Below are 18,375 nucleotides of genomic sequence, written 5' to 3' on the forward strand. Positions count from 1 at the left end.
GGTCTAGGACTATTTACTACAGTATTATGTTGAGTTTCACCCTGCTATTTTGCTAAAATGATATCAAAGTGAAACTTTTCAACTTTTTTTTAACTAAAAAAGGGTAGATACCCCAATGTTTGCCTTTTTGGAGGTCGACCAAAATAAGGTTTTTTTTACAAATTATATATTTTAATTATGTTTTTAAAATTTGTATTTGAACAATGTAGGGATTTAAACAACTCTAAATTTCTTTAAAAATTCCAGCCTTATCGTAAATTTTGCAAGTTGCGAGAATTTTGACATAGTACTTTTGGACCGTTCCAAGTGTATTTATTAATTCCAGACTAGATGAGATTTTATTACAGTTTATGCTAAACTAAAATAAATTATAGCAACTTTAGGTTGAACTCTAAATTTCACAACTCATATAAGTCGTCTTTTAAGCCATTTTGTAGAATTACAGAAAATAATTTTTCTCGGCATTTTATTATCACGTTCTAGTTCATTCCATTTGTAACACAAAAGAAACTCTACGAAAAAAATGCATAAGTCATTTGTAAATCGGAGGCAGCGCCAGCTTCTTCTCTACTTGACTTGTTTACCCATCACGTACGGTACGCAGCCTGAAGCGCGGAGCCCAACGGAGACGCAGACTGGCTAGTTATACCGTCCGCCTACCTGTCTCCGACCGTCGGGGGCGAGCTCACCGGAGAGAAGAGCATCCGCGAGCACCAGCACACACACACCCCTCTCCCCCTAAGAACAGTTAAGCATCGATCGATCGGATGCTCATGATTCTCAGGAAGGGACACACCTTGGGACAACATCACTTTTTTCAATTTTTTGAAATCTGACTCATCACCTGGGAGTATTTTTTTGCCCATCCTATCTTGTCATACATCCTGTCAATATATTATAAATCAACTCTTACTTTCTCCATTTTTTTCGAATTTTGTTTTCGACGATTATTTGTTGATATTATTTTTTCTTACGTTCCAGAAATCTGAAAAACGACAAAATTACGAAAATTCCGGGGCGCAACGACATGTCCGTGCCAGCTTCGCGGGCACACTCTGAGGTAAGAAATGTTTCGATTTTTACTTAAAAAATACTGTACCCGGTCTCGAAGCGACAGATTTCTTTACATTTCAATTCAAAATAACGTGTGCCTTCAAAGTGGACTACTGTAGTTGCTAACTCTTTGTTGTTGCAAATTCGCAAAGTTTAATTTTTTTTCCTATTCATTCCTCAACGATTCTTCAAAACGTAATTTTCAAAATTAAAAAAAAACAAAGAAAGTTCCGCAACATCAACAGAAATTAGAAACTACAGTACTCTTTAATGTATGATGAAAAAATCGGTCGCTGCGAGACCTGGTACCGTATATTTTGTGCCAAAGTGACAAAATTTAATGTCTGGTTTATAAAAGTTTACAAAAACTTCCCAGTTATCAAAATTTGGGGTACTCGGGCTTTCAGATTACCACATATTTTGAGATGAGTGATTCTGAAAGCCGTATGCCTCAAAACTTTATTATGCTTCCGTAAATTATGACTTTTTTTTAAATTGTAGCAAATTTGATGCTCAAACTCTACACTTCCCTCAACAACATCCCCTTTCAGGTGTTCTCGGCGAGCCAATACGGAGGTGTGACCACAGTTCCCGCACCACGACCCCGCTCCTACATCAACTATTTCATTTTTCCATCCGCAGTCCTTCACGTCGTCGGAATTGCGTGTCTCGCCGCACTTTGGTACTACTTGAGGTAAGCCTTTGACAGTTCCTTATTATTACTATTATTTTCGTTGTGATTGACAGATTAGGTACGGCAAATATATGTAGGTTAAGGACAGGAGAGAGAGTGAGAGAAGTTATTGTTTGTACTATGATTTGCTCGGCGAGCTATCGAAATTACTCAAGCTCGGTTGACCTTTTGGTGATTAGAAATAGTGTAATAGGATTTATAGAAACTTTATTATTAACATCATATGAACATATCTGTGAAATTTTGCACCTTCAGCGATCCTTATGACCTAGATTGTGGCGAGATCCATTCCAATAAACATCGTGTGCCTTCAAACTTTTCTCACGAAACTACAATAATCAATTAAAACTTTACTATTTTTGCAAAGCTCCCGGCTAATTTTAAACAATGTAAAACAAGAAGTGTTGCGAAAATAAGGTGGGGGTCAGTCGTGGAAAAAGCTGTGCAAATATACTTTGACCCATTTTGGAAGCTTTTCGCATTGTCTCATCTCTTCACCTTTAATTGTGTGTTGCCGAAAATAGACGAGAAAAAATATTTAAAGAAAGAAATATATTATGTTTTATTATCTTATTTCATAGTTTTCGCGATTTTAGGCCATAAAATACGGTCCCTGGTCTTAATGCGACATTTTTTGTTTAATAGAAACGGGTGTGCGCCTTTAAGGATTACTGTATTTTATAACTTTCATTGTAGTGGAATTTTCATCGATTCTTAATAGTTTTTCTGACGATTTTTGAAAACTTATAAGGTTTTAAACGTTTTACTTTAGTTTTTCCAATTAATAAATATTATTCTAACGAAAAACTATTCAAAATCGATGGAAACTCCGCAAGCTTGAAGCCACAGTACTCTTTAAAGGCGCACACTTTTTTATTTTAATTTAAAAAAAATTGTCGTGTCGAGTCCATTCACCATAGGTTTGGAAAATTAGCTTAAAACTATCACAAATATCAAAATCCCCCTCAAAACTGAGCTCAGAACTCCAAAAAGTTGCATCCCCTTCTTCTAGTGGGCGGAGTCCTGTCCCACAGATACCACTGCGATAGGCGAAACTCGCAAGGTGTCCGCCGCGCCGTCTAGTGTACCCAACAAGTGTGCCTCTTATTTAAAGCCGATGATTACCAAAAATAACCAAATGTTTGAGTGATTGTTTGTGATCGAATTTTGTCACTATCGCTGAGGCTTACAAATTTTGCGAAGAAAATCAATTTTGGAATAATTCCTCTGAAGGATTCATGTAATATTTTCAGGTTCACCAGTGTCTTCCCTTACCATCATCGGGTATTTTACTGTCGAGATGTTCACCTCTACAAACCAAACTTTGTACCAGAAGATTTCAACGTCTACGTTTCATATCCTCTACTCTACACACTTGCCTTCACAATTCCTCCCCTAGTTATTCTGATCGGTGAGGTGATGTTCTGGTTGTTCAGCACAAAACCTAGGAAGATTGTCTACGCGAATTGTGGAGAGTGCCCAGTTCACTTGTTCACCAGAAGACTCTTCCGTTTCGTCATCATCTATCTTGCTGGTCTCCTGATTGTTCAGATTTTTGTTGACACGATTAAGCTGATGACTGGATACCAAAGACCGTACTTTTTGTCCCTTTGCAATGTTTCTATAACGTAAGACCTTTAGAGCATAGTTTATTGTGAAACCTAGTATAATTATATAATTTCAGCGCCTGTACTGCTCCACTAGAGCATTCACCATCTCCATCCCCTCATTTGGCCTGCAATTACAGGTTTGTGATAAAGGAGAAGTTATGTCAAAATTATTTTTGTAATTTTCAGAGGAGCTGATGAGCTTCGTTACGCATGGCTCACGTTCCCATCCCTTCATGCCGTCGTCTCATCGTACGCCGCTTGCTTTGCATCTGTAACTTGCAAATTTTTAGTTTTCAAAATTTAAAATATATGGGAAAAGTTTGATCAAAATGCCATGCTCGGCGTTTTCATTTCTGCTTCAACACTAAACAAAAAAATATTTCAAATATGTTAAAGGTTGTCTAAATAGAGCCCGGGTACCCCCAAAGAATCAAAAATTCGATCATTGAAATTTAAATTTTCAAAATTTAATTCTCTCCAGCTCTACATCTACTACATGATTAACTTGCGTGGAGCCCCACTTCTCCGCCCACTCCTTATCTTCGGATTCATGGGACTCTGCATCGTCGACTCGTTCTCCCGTATCAACGGATACAAAAACCATTGGCGTGACATCTGGGTCGCATGGGTCATCGGAATCTTCATGGCTTGGTTCTTGGTGAGTACCTTTAGTAGGCTAGAAATGCAATATAATCTATGATCCTTGTTCAGTGCTACTGCGTCCTGTGCTTCCAAGAAGTCTACCATATGACTATCGAACGTACGCCGATTGTTCAAGAGGAGCGCGTCTCGCCGTTCTTCAGTTGGTTTAGACTTCCACGTGTTCAGGCTCCGTCGGTGAAGGAGGAATATGTGTAAGTTATCAGGTTTTTGTTAGAGTATCTAGGGTTTCAAATTATGGGCTCAAATAAGTTGTTGCTTAGCTTTTACTGCGGTTTTATTACCCATAAGATTTTTGGCTTTTGACATAAAAATACAGTATCGGGTCTCGAAACGATCAAGACCTCGCCGATACAGTATCTAGAAGGATTTCGAAATTTCTTTGAATTTTCTACAAAGTCATAGATTTTGCAATAAAAAAGGGAATCAGACAAAAAATGTTAATTGTATTTTTCTGTCCAAGGTCGCAATATTCCGCAACATGGTAATAAGTAGGCAGGTATAGTGCGCAGGCGCAACTTCAGAACCTGTCTGAACCCCGCCTGCCTATCACCTCTATTCTACGTTGTGGCGCGAATTTACGAGTTTCTAATATTCTTGTAGCTTTAAAATTTGAACTGCAGCGCCAATTTTTGGCGTTCTAGAATGGTCTAGTTCAAATACTTATACTTTTCCATATTTCCAAAAGTTAGGAAACATCCAATAAAATATGTCCAATCACCTAATTTTAGCGTCTACGAGGAAGACGTGGAGCGGCCGAACGGCACACTGCGAAACCGTCATAACCAAGGAAATCGTCAATACGAGGTGACGACAACAACGGAATCCTTCCATAGAACCATCAGTCCACAACAGCAGCAACAACAGCAGCAGGGACATCAAAATGATGGATATCGGTACTAGGTGCATACACTATCAAAATCTCATATCTCTAATTTTCTCCAATCCCAGAAACCCAGTTTTTTTCTTAATTCTGTTATGCTCATCAAAAAGAATTTCTCATCTCTTTCTCTCCCGCTCTCACTTAATTATTTTTTAAATTAATATTTAATCTAACTATGATATTTAAATAAATTTCTCTTGTATGTGTATATACCGTGCTCTTAGCGGAATGCGGCATTTTCTCTATGTCTCTGAATACCCGGCAGTCTTTCGCTTTTTTTGCTTTTACAATTTTTTCGTTTATTTCTTTTTTTTTGCTTTGTTTTGCACCACTCAAACCTTCAACAATAAATTATTCAAATTTCGTATGTTTTTGTGCCCGTCTTGACAACAGTCTCCATGGAGCTCGTCTGAAGATGGTCGAGATGTGTTTTCGTTATATTAGTCATAAGTCGTATGCAGCTGGAGTACGTTGTCTCGCATATTGGCGGAGTGCCAAATTCCGATAAACAGTATCTTTTGGAGAAACAGTGGGTTTCTGAAAAGTGAGTTTTGAAGAATTCCAGTAGAATTTTGAAAACTATCAACTGAGAACAGATAAGATTAGTTGCAGTTATCAACATTTTTTAAAGTATGTTAAAACTTTGCCGTCACTTTTATAAGTAAAATTTTGTCTGAAAATGTATGGAGGGTTATTTAGGATATCTTGGTCATGTTGGACTATCTGAAATTTGTGAATTCGTACAAGTTTTGGCAATAAGCAGGACTAGTAGTAGGCAGGCAAAATTAAAAAATATATCAAGTTTCATTCAAAAATTTGAATTTCCGCGTAAAGGCAACTTCTTATGAAATTTTAATTCAGCCACATTCATTCATTTTCGATCATTTTTGTGGCAAAAATCTAAGTGTTAGCGGATCTTTTTGATTTTTCTTGTATTACAGTTTCAAAACCGGAGCTACTTTTTTTTCAAGGTCCTATTTTTCCAACAAAAAAAATTTGCTCCCAAAAACAAAATTTCAAAACACTTCAGAGTTCAAGAATAACCAAACATCTCAACACAAAACATACTAGAATATTCATTTTTCTGATTTTCAGATCCCTTACCTTCCCAGTGGAAATTGAGCTTCATCTCCGTCAAAAGAGTGAAATTGAGAAGATAGAAATTGTTGCCCATAACAAGTTCATACCGAAAAAAATCTCGATATACTCTGGCCGAGACGAGGAAGGATATATTGGGTTTGTCAATTATTAAAGTTAGTAATCTTAGCTTCCACATTTCCAGGGATGTTCAGTTTAAGAGCAGGAAAAGTGACGATCAAAAGTATGAGCTGAAAAATGTGTTTCTTGATGAAATTTGCTCCATGTTGCTTTTAAGTGTATCAGAAGCCCATGCAGATGTTATCAATAATTTGGAATCTTTGGTTGAATCTTTGTAATTCAAAAGATCTAGTATAAAGTTCAAAAATGTTAAGGTTGGTCTAGTCGATGTCAAGCTTTTTGGTAAATATCTCCCATCTGACGAGCCCATTGAAGCAGATCCTCGAGATTTCAAACCGGGGATTCCGCAAAATGTGATTCCAGATCACAAATATTCAAAAGAACTTCAAGCAATGATTGGTGCAATAGAGAGGAATAAGCAGACGGCTGTTGCGGTAGGTAGGTTTTAAAAAAGTGGAGATCAAATTGATAACTTGTAGAATGAGGACTTCAAGCTAGCAAAATCAGCTCAACTAGCTGTTCGGGATTTGAAGAAATCTACAAAAGAAATGGAAGAACTGGAAAATGATAAAGGCGAGGCTGTAGCTGATGAGGATTTTCAAAGGGCGAATGATCTACAAGGTATGTCACTGCTGCATATCCAAACTTCTACTAATACCCCTACTCTTCAATTTTCAGATGAAATCACTGCGTTACGATCGAATATCCTTGCATCAGTTGATCCACGGTTGCTGGAGGATACCATGGTTCGTAATTCTATAAATATTATTTCACTAACGTTTAGAAGTTAAAGCCGAGAAATGAAGAGATACATCGGCCAAAAAATCTCTTCCCAGAGAACTCGGAGCTGCCTTCCAAACCGAAGCTTTATCAACCAGTTGGTGAGTTTTTTCAAAAAAAAAGTTTAACACTTAAAGTTAACTCCAACATTCTTTCAGACCTTTCCCCAACTGAAGTTCAAGCTGATCCATCTACTGCATTCCTTCTCCCACCTAGACCACCTTCTTCCAGTTCTTCCAGAAGAACTGTAACCCCGAAAAGACCCCAAACAAATGACTCCGTGTCAACTAGAAGAAGTAGTACAACTTGGGAAGTTCCGATTCGGCCGACTACTATGAACTCTCAAATTTCAAGAAAAAGGACTCCATCACCAGTTGTCAGAAAGGCTCCGAGTTCTTCATCATCGAATTCCACTTCTTCTTCTTCAAGACGTGAGCGACTTGAAAAATTAATTTCAGAATGTCAGACTGAATCCAATTTTCAGGAAGAAGCAATAGTATTGGAATGGGAACAAATAAGTTCCTTGAGAAAGAAAATATGATTGTTCCAGCCGCCTTGAACAGAAAACGATCGTCTTCTGTACATCTAGAATCTCAAGATTTTGTGGATAAATCCACGGATGATATAACTGAAGAGCAGGTTCTTTCGATGGTTCCTCCGGATCAGCGTGGAAATGTTAGATCAGCAATTTCACTTTTTGGATTGGAGCCTGTGAGTTGTTAACTTCTCTAATCACGTCACCTCAAATTCGATTTTTAGATCGCAAAAATCTACTCAAAACATTTTGAAAATCGAAAGGAAGGAATCGAGGAAATCCGTGAGAAAATCGATTCGTTGAGTGCGGAGAAAACTTCCAAATATTTCGAGAGCATTAGCTGTTTGTTGGCTCATTTGCTCAAAGAGCCACTATTCACAGTTTACAAAGATGTGCTTCTTCTCTGGCATCACTTTTGTACTTCGAGGCTTCCAAATATGAATCTTGAGAAGTATATTCAGAGAGTTGCATCCGAGACAAGTGAAATTCTAGCGACAAGAGTGTTGTCTAGTGTAAGTCTGGAATTTTTGAACATTGGGTTTGATGCATTGTTTTACGCGACAATTCAGTTATTATGGATTCTGAAATCGAGGTGCACTCTCTATGATAACTGGAAACGCACCGCCCCTGAGCCATGGGTCTCGTTAGGTTCCTTAAATGACTACTGTAGCGCTTGTGCTGATTTACGGGATCTCGATTATCGAAATGAGTTAAAATCATTTATTTGTCACTATAATATGGCCTTCATTCCGAGATGACAAACTTTTTGGTGGCAAAGGCTCTTTGGGGGCATAGTATCCAAGGAGACAAAGTATCCAGTAGACAAACTGGGGTGTATCTTGGGGGGCATATCTTTGGTGACAACCTTTTTTTCAACTAGATTTTTATATGTATTTTTCAACTAATTTTTGTTCACATTTTTCTGGAATAAGTTTTTTAATGCAATTTTCAATCGATTTTCGGTTATAATTCCCTCACAATTGAATGTATGAACGATGGTCTTTTGGGAAAAGGCTGTAAAACGTCCAACTAACTTGGAATATCGTCAGGCTCTTCCTGATGGTCTGATCCTTCAGCTCCGAAGGATCACATGGGTACCTTCTGATGTTCTGATCCTTCAGATAAGAAGGATCGTAAGGGAACCTCCTGATGGTCTGATCCTTTAGCTCCAAAGGATCACGAGGCTCTTCCTGATGTTCTGATCCTTCAGCTCCAAAAGAGCATTGAGCTCTGCCTGATGATCTGATCCTTCCGATGTCACCCAAAAGTTTGTCATCGCGGAGAATTTATCATTATTTGGTAGAAGCTGATTATTATGTATAGTTATACTGTTTCTTGAAAGTTTTCGGTCCTATCATGATAAATTTGAACTATTCTTTAAAGAATAAAGAATAACAAAAAAAATTTCGAGTTTTTTTTCAACATTTATTTTTTTCAAATTTTGTCAAAAATCCATATGAATCCATATGAGGTGGTACCCTTACGATCCTTCTTATCTGAAGGATCAGAACATCAGAAGGTACCCATGTGATCCTTCGGATCGGAAGGATCAGATCATCAGGCAGAGCCTCATGCTCTTTTGGAGCTGAAGGATCAGAACATCAGGAAGAGCCTCGTGATCCTTTGGAGCTAAAGGATCAGACCATCAGGAGGTTCCCTTACGATCCTTCTTATCTGAAAGATCAGAACATCAGAAGGTACCCATGTGATCCTTCGGAGCTGAAGGATCAGAACATCAGGAAGAGCCTCACGATATTCCAAGTTAGTTGGACGTTTTACAGCCTTTTCCCAAAAGACCATCGTTCATATCAGGTTGTCCCATAAGTTTTTGTACTTTTTTTCAAATATTTTTCCAAAACTTCTAGAAAGTTTTAAAATTTTTTCATCGTAGGTCGTGTCAAGGTCGGGTCGTCCCCTTTCAGAAAAGATTCATTTCATCCATTTCTACTTTGCCACGATGACAATCATCAAACTTGAACGTCGAGACGTTAGATTGCTTCTTCTTTATGAATTTCGTCTTGGTCATTCAGCAATGGAAGCGGAACGAAACATATGCGGTGCGATGGGTGAGGGAGCACTCTCTTATAATACAGCAAAGAGTTGGTTTCAAAAGTTCAAGAACGGCGACTTCAGTCTCGAAGAAATAGAACGTTCTGGGCGACCGGTAGAGTTAAATGAAGAAGACCTAGTGAAGCTGGTGGAGGAAGAGCCTCGTCTTAGTCTTCGTGAAATGGAAGAGAAGCTTGAGTGTTGTCATAGCACAATTGCACGTCACTTGGGTCGCCTTGGTTTTACTTCAAAACTTGGAACTTGGGTGCCTCATGAACTTTCGGCATCACAGAAGCTCACTCGGGTCAACGTTTGTACTCAACTTCTAACTTTTCGTCGAAAGTTCGATTGGCTGAACAATCTGGTTACTGGAGATGAGAAGTGGGTGCTCTATGTTAACCATTCCAGAAAACGTCAATGGCTTCCGATCGGTGAGAAAGGAATACCGACGCCAAAGCCTGATCTTCACCCAAAAAAGATTATGATCTGTGTCTGGTGGGGTGTTCAAGGACCCGTGCACTGGGAATTGTTGCCAACTAATAAAACTATCACTGCTGATTACTATTGTGCCCAATTGGACCGAGTTGCAGAAAAGACCAACGGAAAATATGAAAAACTATATTTTCTTCACGATAATGCTAGGCCTCATGTCGCCAAGAAGACTTTCCAAAAGCTGCAAGATCTTGGTTGGACTGTTTTACCGCATCCACCATATTCTCCAGATCTTGCACCAACCGACTACCATTTGTTCTTGTCTCTCAGTGACTACATGCGCGACAAGCAATTCGACGACGAAGAGCATCTCAAAACTGAACTCTCCACTTTCTTCTCATCGCGTTCGCCGGATTTCTTCTCCCGTGGCATCATGATGTTACCTAGTAAATGGCAACAAGTGGTGGACACTAATGGTGAATACTTGTGTGAATAGTACTACTTGTCGCTTGAGAGAAATAAATTTTTTTCAAAAAAAAATAGTACAAAAACTTATGGGACAACCTGATACATTCAATTGTGAGGGAATTATAACCGAAAATCGATTGAAAATTGCATTAAAAAACTTATTCCAGAAAAATGTGAACAAAAATTAGTTGAAAAATACATATAAAAATCTAGTTGAAAAAAAGGTTGTCACCAAAGATATGCCCCCCAAGATACACCCCAGTTTGTCTACTGGATACTTTGTCTCCTTGGATACTATGCCCCCAAAGAACCTTTGCCACCAAAAAGTTTGTCATCTCGGAATGAAGGCCCTATAATATTAATTGTTGATGATTCATGATTCATTTCGAAAAATCGAGCCCGTAAATCGACACACAAATACTACTGTAGTCATTAAAATAATTACTGTAGTTTTTGCTACGAGACATTTTGCGCGTCAAATATGTTGTGCAATACGCGTTCTTTGAACTCTATGTTCCCGTAATACTCTAATTCGAAAATTAAATTTCCAGGAAAAACGACTAGTTTCGGAAACTTTGACAGTTTTCCGAGATGGCTCGAAACTCCCTTCAATCGCCAAATCTTATGGAACCAAATTGCTCTCTTCAAACTCTAAAAATCTGAAAGGAAGAGCTATATTGATTGAGGTCATTGCAAAACTCTATGGTGTTCCGAATGAGCCAACGTGAGAATTAAAAAATCAAAAGATCGGGCGGGAATTCAAATTTTCAGAGGATTAAACGATAAAGTGGTCGCTGGATTTGCCACAAAGTGCATCAGAACTTCTGATCCACAAATCCGAACTATTGGAAAAGATCTAATGGTGAAGCTTTACAAGAATGGATCCATAAAGGTAACATCCCCCGATTCGTTCCTACAGTAACCCCTAAATCATTCAGGTCGTTCGTTCCGAACTGGAAAAGTTCGCCTCCTCTGATTCCAACAATCCCACTTACCAGAAGATTGTTCGCGAAATTTACAACTTTGACGGAAGCAGACCGAAGGCTGAAAAGAAGAAGAAAATCTCGTTTATGCTGTAACATTAACAACCAAATAATAACAAAGAAAAACTGGAAAGTGTCTCTATGTGAACTAAACTAACAATAATGACGAAATTAGAAGAATGATTCTATGTATATAAATTAAGAATAATTGTTTTGATATTATTTCGGAAGTCGGCGAAGTTCATGACTTAACCAAAGAACTGAGGAGAGAAGAGCCATTGAGCCGGATTGATGGCATGCTGCGAGCCAAACAGGGACGTAGTTGATCTGAAAACGAATATAGTTTTTTTTTTCGACGAACAGTATTATTGTTTGCGATTTTAGGGGCAAAATTGCGGTGCCTGGTCTCGACACGACAAATATTATTAAAACAGAAAGGGTGTGCGCCTTTAAAGAGCCTTTAAGACTGTAGTTTCCAAATCATGTTGCAGCTGAATTTTCATTGACTTTTCTTATTTTTTCTCAACTCGTAAATTTATTTAATAAGAAAGTAAATTTTTAAATAAGTATCGAAAAACTATGAAAAATCAGTGAAAATTCCGGAATAATGAATGCTTGATCCTACAGTACTCCTTAAAGGCGCACACCTCTTCGTATTTAATATAAATTTGTCGTGTCGGAGCCGGGTACTGCATTTTCGGCGCTAAAAATACAAAATTTGAAGATACATACAAGTGTGAAAACTCCAAGAGCCGCCTGTCCAAACACTGCTGCAACTGTCAGATTAAGTGCCATCCGTGTCCTCTTCGGAATCGGCGCCCGTCGACCAATCAAAAACGTTGAAAGTACACTAATCACGGTCAAATATGCCAAATTTCGGTGCACAAACTGCACGGTAACATCATTTTCGAAAAAGTTCTTCCATGTCGGTGAACGCGACAACATGTTCTCGGGAATCCAATTTTCGGCGAATTTAGGCCATGAATTATAGACAAGACCAGCGTCAAGTCCGGCGACGAAAGCACCCATAATTGCAGTAGAGAATACCATTAACTTGGATCCATGAGTCATTCCACGAAGGGCTCCGAGTTTAGAACGCACCTTTGAGAGCTGGAAAAAATAAAATAAGAAAATGGAATTTGAAATCATTTCAGAGTCTTACATCATGTGGCTTCACTAAATGAGAAAGTCCATTCCAGAAGAAAATCGAATAGAGCACAAAAGCCATCGTCAAATGGGTAGCCAGCCGATACTGTGATACTCTCGGAACATCCGATGAATTCTTCGATGGATCAAGCCCCGACTTGACCATCCACCATCCGATGCCTCCCTGAGCCAGCAAAAGTGTGGTGGCCAGTGCCATTCGTCGCTTCATATCCGGTGCGAATCGGCCACGAGCCCAGAAATAGGCGCACGGGATCAGGAAAACGATACCGATGGCGCGTCCCCACATTCGATGGCCATATTCCATTGACCAAATGAATTTGAACTCGTTTAGTGTCATCTCTTCGCTTGAGGATTTGCTGAAAATTAACGTTTTTATTTTCAATTTGAATTCCAGACGATTTTCTGCCACAAAATACGGTATCCGGTCTCGACACGACAATTTTTGTTTCATGAGAAAAGGTGTGCACCTTTAAAGAGAACTGTAATTTGAAACTTTCGTTGCGACGGAATTTTTATTGATTTTTCATAGTTTGCAAATGATTTAATCAAAAAACTATTTATGAAAAATCAACGAAAATTTCACAGCACCGTAATTTTGAAATTACAGTACTCTTCAAAGACGCACGCCGTTTCTCATTTAACGAAAATTGTCGCGGTGAGACCTGGTACCGTAGTTTTGGCGCAAAATTTGGTGTCTTTTTTATCTTACTATTTATATTCTGGATAAGCTTTATATTTCTCAAATTCCTCTTCCCATTGCTTCTGTCCGAATGGCGGTTTCATCGTTCTGAACAGATCCCAGTTCACCATGCTCAGTCCTGATTCGGTTAATCTGAAATTTTATATTTAGTTGAAAAAATACATTAATAAGCACCTGGTGACTCCTCCAAGCGCCACAGCACCGTAGCACATTCCAGCACATCCCATAAGCCACCATCCGATGCGTTTTCTGGATTTGTCGTCGACATCTTTCACCGATATTCCAAAGTTTCTTCGGAATCCTTGCCTCACATTCTGGATTCCTTGGCTCAACAGAGAAACTCTTGGAAGTTGGGAGAACTTGGTCAGCTGTTTGCTGGCTAGCAGCCACATGGCTTCTAAATTTTTGGAACCTGACAACTGTCTGTTGTTGTGATATCTAAAGATCTCTAGGGTGATTATTCTTCCGCTTTTCTATAAATTTCAAACTTTCCGAATAACCAGACCATTTTTCATTGGGAGAATCGATAAGAAAAGAAGGAAAAACGGTATTTCGGTGGAACACAGTAAAGTAACGGGTAGTTGACGGAAGACACTGAAAGATCATGAGCAAACGGGGCTCCATGCGGAGAAAAAAGACAATTAACAGCAAACAATGATAACGAGGGGGAAAAAAAGAACACTAATCTATCTACGAAATATGCTAATTGCGAAACTGTTATTAGGCTTATGGAGCGGTGGGTAAATTATTGGAAATAATTTTGATGATAATGCGATACTTATTAATGGTTGACATTGTGTCCTTCAGTTGGTGGAATCGGCAGGCTCGGTGTGAATCCAAGTGTCTCGAATTTGAATCTCCAATAAGCAACAACCATTCGATCCCAGATGTTTCCAATATCATTCACGGCCGGTCGAACATCAAGAATAGTGAAAAGCTTTGAGCTTGGATCCACAGCACCACCATCGTAGTAGTCAATGACGTACTGAACTTGCTTGGTTCCGCATCTATCAACAATCCAATCGTGACGATCGAATGGGAGATCGTATCCGAGGAACAAGTTGCGGAAACGAGCTCTTGGCGATAGGTTCTTGGCATCTCCTTTGAAGCTTTTCAGTTTCGGCTCTGCGCATTCCCTGAAATTATAAATTATTCAGATGTTGGAATTTTCATGAGCTTACGGATGAAGAAGATTCTCCCATTTCAACACCTCTCTCCATGCCTCCTCGTTGTTAGCGTTATGGATGCTGATAATGTTTTCCATGTCGCTTTTGCTCAGCGAGTCATCTTGCCATCTCCATCCTTTTCTGAAATTCAAATTTAAAATCAACAATAAACATTTATCAATCAAAAACTCACTTCAGCATGGCGTTCCAGAACATTTGGGGACTTGGATAGGTCCAGGTTTCAGTTTCTGTTCCAGCTTTCGGGATTGTAGACTTCTCTCGTTTCGTTGGAAGTGCGAATGGCTGATCTGGGGCTGGCTTTTGATTTGGATGTTCGAGCTCCTGAATTTTCAAAGTTGGCTTCAGAAAACTCTATTTTGAACTCACATTGTTGAGTGGATTGATAGAAGCCTTGTCAGCACCAACCGGGCAAGCGCCACCAGCTCCACAATTCTCTCCAGATGCAGCAGCTCTCTGTTCAGGTGTTAATGGGCATTGAGATCCTCCTCCAGCAGCAGCCATGCTGTGTTGAGCCTTACGAATTCTCTCAGCATCGGCGTTGGCATCTTGCACCTGAAAATAAATTCATACGTGTTTTCTTTTAACTGAAATTATAGAAAACTCACCTTTGGCGTCGATTGTGAAGAGCCCATGATGTAATTTTATCTGAAAACTAAACTATAGTTGGGGAAATGACGGTTAAATAGGCAGGTGGCGCACGGAAATGATGAAACTAGAGAAAAAAGGCCTTAAAAATAAACTACGCGTCATACGGGCCGCGTAACTACGGAGTGTCGTTGCAAACTTACGTTTCAAAAAATTTTCAGCACAAAATCGAGTTCAAAAAGAGAAAAGTTATGGAATAAACCATAAGTTTTGCAAGAATTAAAAGATGAGAAGGTAAGGGTGTATAATTTATCAGTCAATGTGAAGAAAAAAATAGACAGCATGACTAGACAATGGAGAGTGAGAAAAAGTTATTTATGCATCATATCGAGCAACTCGATTATAAATAGTACAGATCGTAGATAAAAACCAACTGAAGCTTCACAATTTTCCACATTTAGGCGACGCTAAATCCAATCAGCATCCCAGCTGCGAATCCGCCAAGAATCCACCGGTATTCGGAGACAAATGAATCGGAAATGTTGATAACTTTCTTGCCGGATACTCTGAAAAATTGAATAATATACGATTTTCGTTTTATTCTATTTTTTTTTCGTAAAATTCAAGCTTACTTGTTCATGACGGACTTGTGTAGATTTTTCATGTCTCGTTCGATTTTTGATTCGTTCAGCGTGATGTATCCTTTGTGAATAGCGAATTGAGCCAACAGGAAAGAGATTCCCACTGTGGCAGCAACAAGACGTCCTCCCTGAAAATATTTAAAAATTAAATATTTCTCTAGAACCACCAATTTTAAATACCTTGGTGACAAAATATCCAGTCACTGTCCCGAATCCAGCACCAACACCCAGCTGGACCATCGGCTGCTGCTTTTTCAGATCAACAACGTAGTAGAGGACTGTATCGATGGCATCACTCACACCTTTTCCGGCTTTTCCACTGCCTCCGTCGTTTTTTGAAAGATCAACCATGGCTGGAACAATCACAGTACTACATTACTCGAAGACGAAGAGAACCCGAATGTTAAGTATTGAAAAGTACTAGTGAACTATTGACACGGTGTTAGTCACATCTGACATCGAGAAAATTCAATATATTCACAGTCGATTAATTTATGAATTCAAATAAATACACACAGAAAGAAGACTGAACGATCTTGAAATTGTAGAATACACGTAGCAGTGTAATTATAAAAATAGAGGATTCCGGGATTGGGATGGGGGAGCATGGAGAAAATAAATTAAAGAAATGAGATGATTTAATTTTGAGTGAGAATCTCGCGTGCCTCTTTGCTGACGATTCCTTCCATGGAGTTGACATCGTTCCTCCATGCGGAAATGCGAGTCGCCATTTGCATTATCTGAAAAAAAGAAAATAAGTATTTTAAAAACTTATAATCAATTCTTATACCTGAGGATTATCTAAAACTCTTGGCTGCACCCATGTCACGTAGACAACTTGCTCAACTTGATTGATATCTCCACGAATGAGATCCTTGCTCAACGCCTTCATCACCAAGAACTCAACTTCGTCGAATGGGATCTGGCACTTCGTGGCGATTTCTTTGAATGAAACGCTTCTGGCTTTGGTTGGACGAGAGACTGCAAGTTCCATGACAGCCATCAGACGGATTTTGGCAGTCAGGAAATCCTTTTGCTTCTTCAAATCGTCCCAGCCTCCCCAATCTCCTTCGAGCGAGAAGAAGCGCGTCAAATCTCCCGAATTGAAGGCAAGAAGCACGTCCACGATCCAGCGTTCACGAGTTCCTTCGAGCGATTTGAGGATGGGGTGAGCAAGCTGAAAAAACCGTTTATTGGGGGAATTTAAATTGAGAGTTTCAACAAACCAATTCTCCGAAGTTGTGCACGTTTTCTCCCAGAAGAGCAGCGAAACCGAGAAGAACCGCATGGACTTGCTTCTGTTCTGTTGTCAGATTATTGGCGTCCTCAACTCCAAGATAACGAAGAGCTTCGCGATAATATCCAGCGAAGTCTCCAACTTCACGAAGATATAAAGATGAGACGCGGTAGAACGGGGCATGAACTTCTGTAACTCCGACAAGTGAGTCCACTTCGTGTTGTGTCGAATCGATTTGAGTTCGAATGCTCTTCAGATCAATAATCTGTCCATTTTTGTCCTTGTTCTCCAGTCTGGCTTCAATCTCTCCGGTATGAAGTCGAGCAACGGCAATCTTGTCCTTGTTGATGACGTTTCCAATTTTTGACAGGAATTCCATAGATTTTTGCTTGTCCTTTGTCGCGATATTTTGGGCGATCGAAATGCAAATCTCGACGAGCTGAAGAGGGTTGACACGCAGCTCCCACTCCGCCACGAACAGTCTGTAGAATTCGTGCATGTCCGTTGAAGCCACAAATTGTGGCTTCTTCACAAGGGATCGTGTCAGAACCGTTAGTTGATGCCAGAGCCTGAAAATTAGTGAAATAGTTTGTGTCTACAAAAACAATTGATTCTTACTTTTTCTCCCAGAGCTCCTTGAGATTCTTCCAGTCATCGGCCAGAGGTCCATTGGCAGCCGCCAGCTTTCCGTTGAGGTAGTCTTGAGCAGTCATCCTGAGAAATTCTCGATACATTAAAAATTGAGACGAGAAATGAGTGAAGAAGAAAGAAAATGAAGGAGTAGGAGCAATCAAAACAAAAATGGATTTCGAATAGCTAAAATGAACATTTTTGGCGAGCGCGCTCTCACAAAAATCAAAACAAAAAACTTTTTTTGAATTTTATTTGTCAGCAATTAAAGGCGCATGGCCTTTCACTTTGGAAATATCGAGACGCGAAAGACAATGTTTTCGGTCACGGCCATATGTCTGCGTCTACAGTCTCTTCAACATATGCGATAGGGCGCGCTTGCAACAATTTATTTTTCTTAATTTATTTTATTGTTTTTTAACAGAAGATATTGTTTTTAAAGTGCGAACACCCTTCTCGATTTATCCGCCAGCTGGCAACACAGCTTTTCAGGTTTTCCTTCCAGATTTGTGTGTTTTCTTCTTGGTTTATAGCGAAATCTGATAAAAATCGCAACTCTGAATAAAAATTATGTCAAACAAAGGCGTTGCTGTAAAATTGTGTCCATCCAATAGATTTTCCTCGCTTATTCTCGTATTATCTTTTTTCTTGATTTGCAAAAAAATGATCCAAGTATTTCGAAATTTCTGAAAATTCCGTGTTGTTACACGTCACATATCCTATCATTCGTTTTCTTCATTATCATCTTTTCTCCCTTTCACTGCAACGCTTCAAAATTAATCTCTGGTGCTTCGTTCTTATCTTCCGGTACTATTTCAATGTTCATACTACTTTCTATTGATTACTCGTTCAAAATTCCTAAT

The 18,375-nt window shown here is 39.2% G+C and overlaps 6 protein-coding genes and 5 non-coding genes across 11 annotated transcripts; 6 read left to right on the top strand and 5 right to left on the bottom strand.

The window, feature by feature from the left end:
* The first annotated feature begins 981 nt into the window (after positions 1–981).
* plpr-1 (Phosphatidic acid phosphatase type 2/haloperoxidase domain-containing protein) lies at positions 982–5,262 on the top strand. The gene is made up of 8 exons (NM_063998.6): positions 982–1,060; positions 1,605–1,747; positions 3,001–3,375; positions 3,432–3,494; positions 3,544–3,628; positions 3,839–4,015; positions 4,069–4,211; positions 4,749–5,262. The coding sequence occupies exons 1-8, from the start codon at positions 1,028–1,030 to the stop codon at positions 4,918–4,920; spliced, it is 1,191 nt and encodes a 396-aa protein (NP_496399.1). The 5' UTR covers positions 982–1,027; the 3' UTR covers positions 4,921–5,262.
* On the top strand, positions 2,121–2,252 carry T06D8.16. Its single transcript, NR_051674.1, has one exon. It is a non-coding gene; the product is annotated as an Unclassified non-coding RNA T06D8.16 (non-coding RNA).
* Positions 2,640–2,834, bottom strand: T06D8.17. The gene has a single exon (NR_051675.1). It is a non-coding gene; the product is annotated as an Unclassified non-coding RNA T06D8.17 (non-coding RNA).
* On the top strand, positions 2,680–2,817 carry T06D8.13. Its single transcript, NR_051676.1, has one exon. It is a non-coding gene; the product is annotated as an Unclassified non-coding RNA T06D8.13 (non-coding RNA).
* T06D8.11 lies at positions 2,859–2,935 on the top strand. Its single transcript, NR_001493.1, has one exon. It is a non-coding gene; the product is annotated as a small nucleolar RNA T06D8.11 (small nucleolar RNA).
* Positions 5,263–5,355: 93 nt separating the features above from the next.
* T06D8.2 (UVR domain-containing protein) lies at positions 5,356–11,512 on the top strand (the record flags this gene model as incomplete). Its single annotated transcript, NM_063999.7, has 13 exons — positions 5,356–5,444; positions 5,996–6,136; positions 6,183–6,321; positions 6,373–6,552; positions 6,598–6,739; positions 6,797–6,864; positions 6,912–6,999; positions 7,057–7,329; positions 7,383–7,609; positions 7,658–7,945; positions 10,934–11,106; positions 11,154–11,274; positions 11,321–11,512. The coding sequence occupies 13 exons, from the start codon at positions 5,356–5,358 to the stop codon at positions 11,459–11,461; spliced, it is 2,070 nt and encodes a 689-aa protein (NP_496400.3). The 3' UTR covers positions 11,462–11,512.
* On the bottom strand, positions 11,433–13,629 carry cox-15 (EOG090X04TT). Its single transcript, NM_064001.5, has 5 exons — positions 13,407–13,629; positions 13,242–13,364; positions 12,528–12,888; positions 12,098–12,475; positions 11,433–11,692 (listed from the first exon to the last, which is right to left on the bottom strand). The coding sequence occupies exons 1-5, from the start codon at positions 13,622–13,624 to the stop codon at positions 11,585–11,587; spliced, it is 1,188 nt and encodes a 395-aa protein (NP_496402.1). The 5' UTR covers positions 13,625–13,629; the 3' UTR covers positions 11,433–11,584.
* Positions 13,630–13,728: 99 nt separating this feature from the next.
* On the bottom strand, positions 13,729–15,064 carry cchl-1 (putative holocytochrome-c-type synthase). The gene is made up of 5 exons (NM_064002.8): positions 15,025–15,064; positions 14,786–14,971; positions 14,592–14,740; positions 14,414–14,539; positions 13,729–14,368 (listed from the first exon to the last, which is right to left on the bottom strand). Exons 1-5 carry the CDS (start codon positions 15,049–15,051, stop codon positions 14,014–14,016), a joined length of 843 nt encoding a protein of 280 aa, NP_496403.1. The 5' UTR covers positions 15,052–15,064; the 3' UTR covers positions 13,729–14,013.
* Positions 15,065–15,300: 236 nt separating this feature from the next.
* Positions 15,301–16,002, bottom strand: fndc-1 (FUN14 domain-containing protein fndc-1). The gene is made up of 3 exons (NM_064003.7): positions 15,826–16,002; positions 15,637–15,773; positions 15,301–15,570 (listed from the first exon to the last, which is right to left on the bottom strand). Exons 1-3 carry the CDS (start codon positions 15,994–15,996, stop codon positions 15,462–15,464), a joined length of 417 nt encoding a protein of 138 aa, NP_496404.1. The 5' UTR covers positions 15,997–16,002; the 3' UTR covers positions 15,301–15,461.
* Positions 16,003–16,123: 121 nt separating this feature from the next.
* Positions 16,124–17,596, bottom strand: rpn-9 (26S proteasome non-ATPase regulatory subunit 13). The gene is made up of 4 exons (NM_064004.8): positions 17,501–17,596; positions 16,872–17,451; positions 16,436–16,822; positions 16,124–16,385 (listed from the first exon to the last, which is right to left on the bottom strand). The coding sequence occupies exons 1-4, from the start codon at positions 17,593–17,595 to the stop codon at positions 16,284–16,286; spliced, it is 1,164 nt and encodes a 387-aa protein (NP_496405.1). The 5' UTR covers position 17,596; the 3' UTR covers positions 16,124–16,283.
* On the top strand, positions 16,135–16,274 carry T06D8.12. The gene has a single exon (NR_051677.1). It is a non-coding gene; the product is annotated as an Unclassified non-coding RNA T06D8.12 (non-coding RNA).
* Positions 17,597–18,375: the final 779 nt, after the last annotated feature.

The sequence above is a fragment of the Caenorhabditis elegans genome, chromosome II (assembly GCF_000002985.6).
Source record: "Caenorhabditis elegans chromosome II".
Taxonomy (NCBI): Eukaryota; Metazoa; Nematoda; class Chromadorea; order Rhabditida; family Rhabditidae; genus Caenorhabditis; species Caenorhabditis elegans.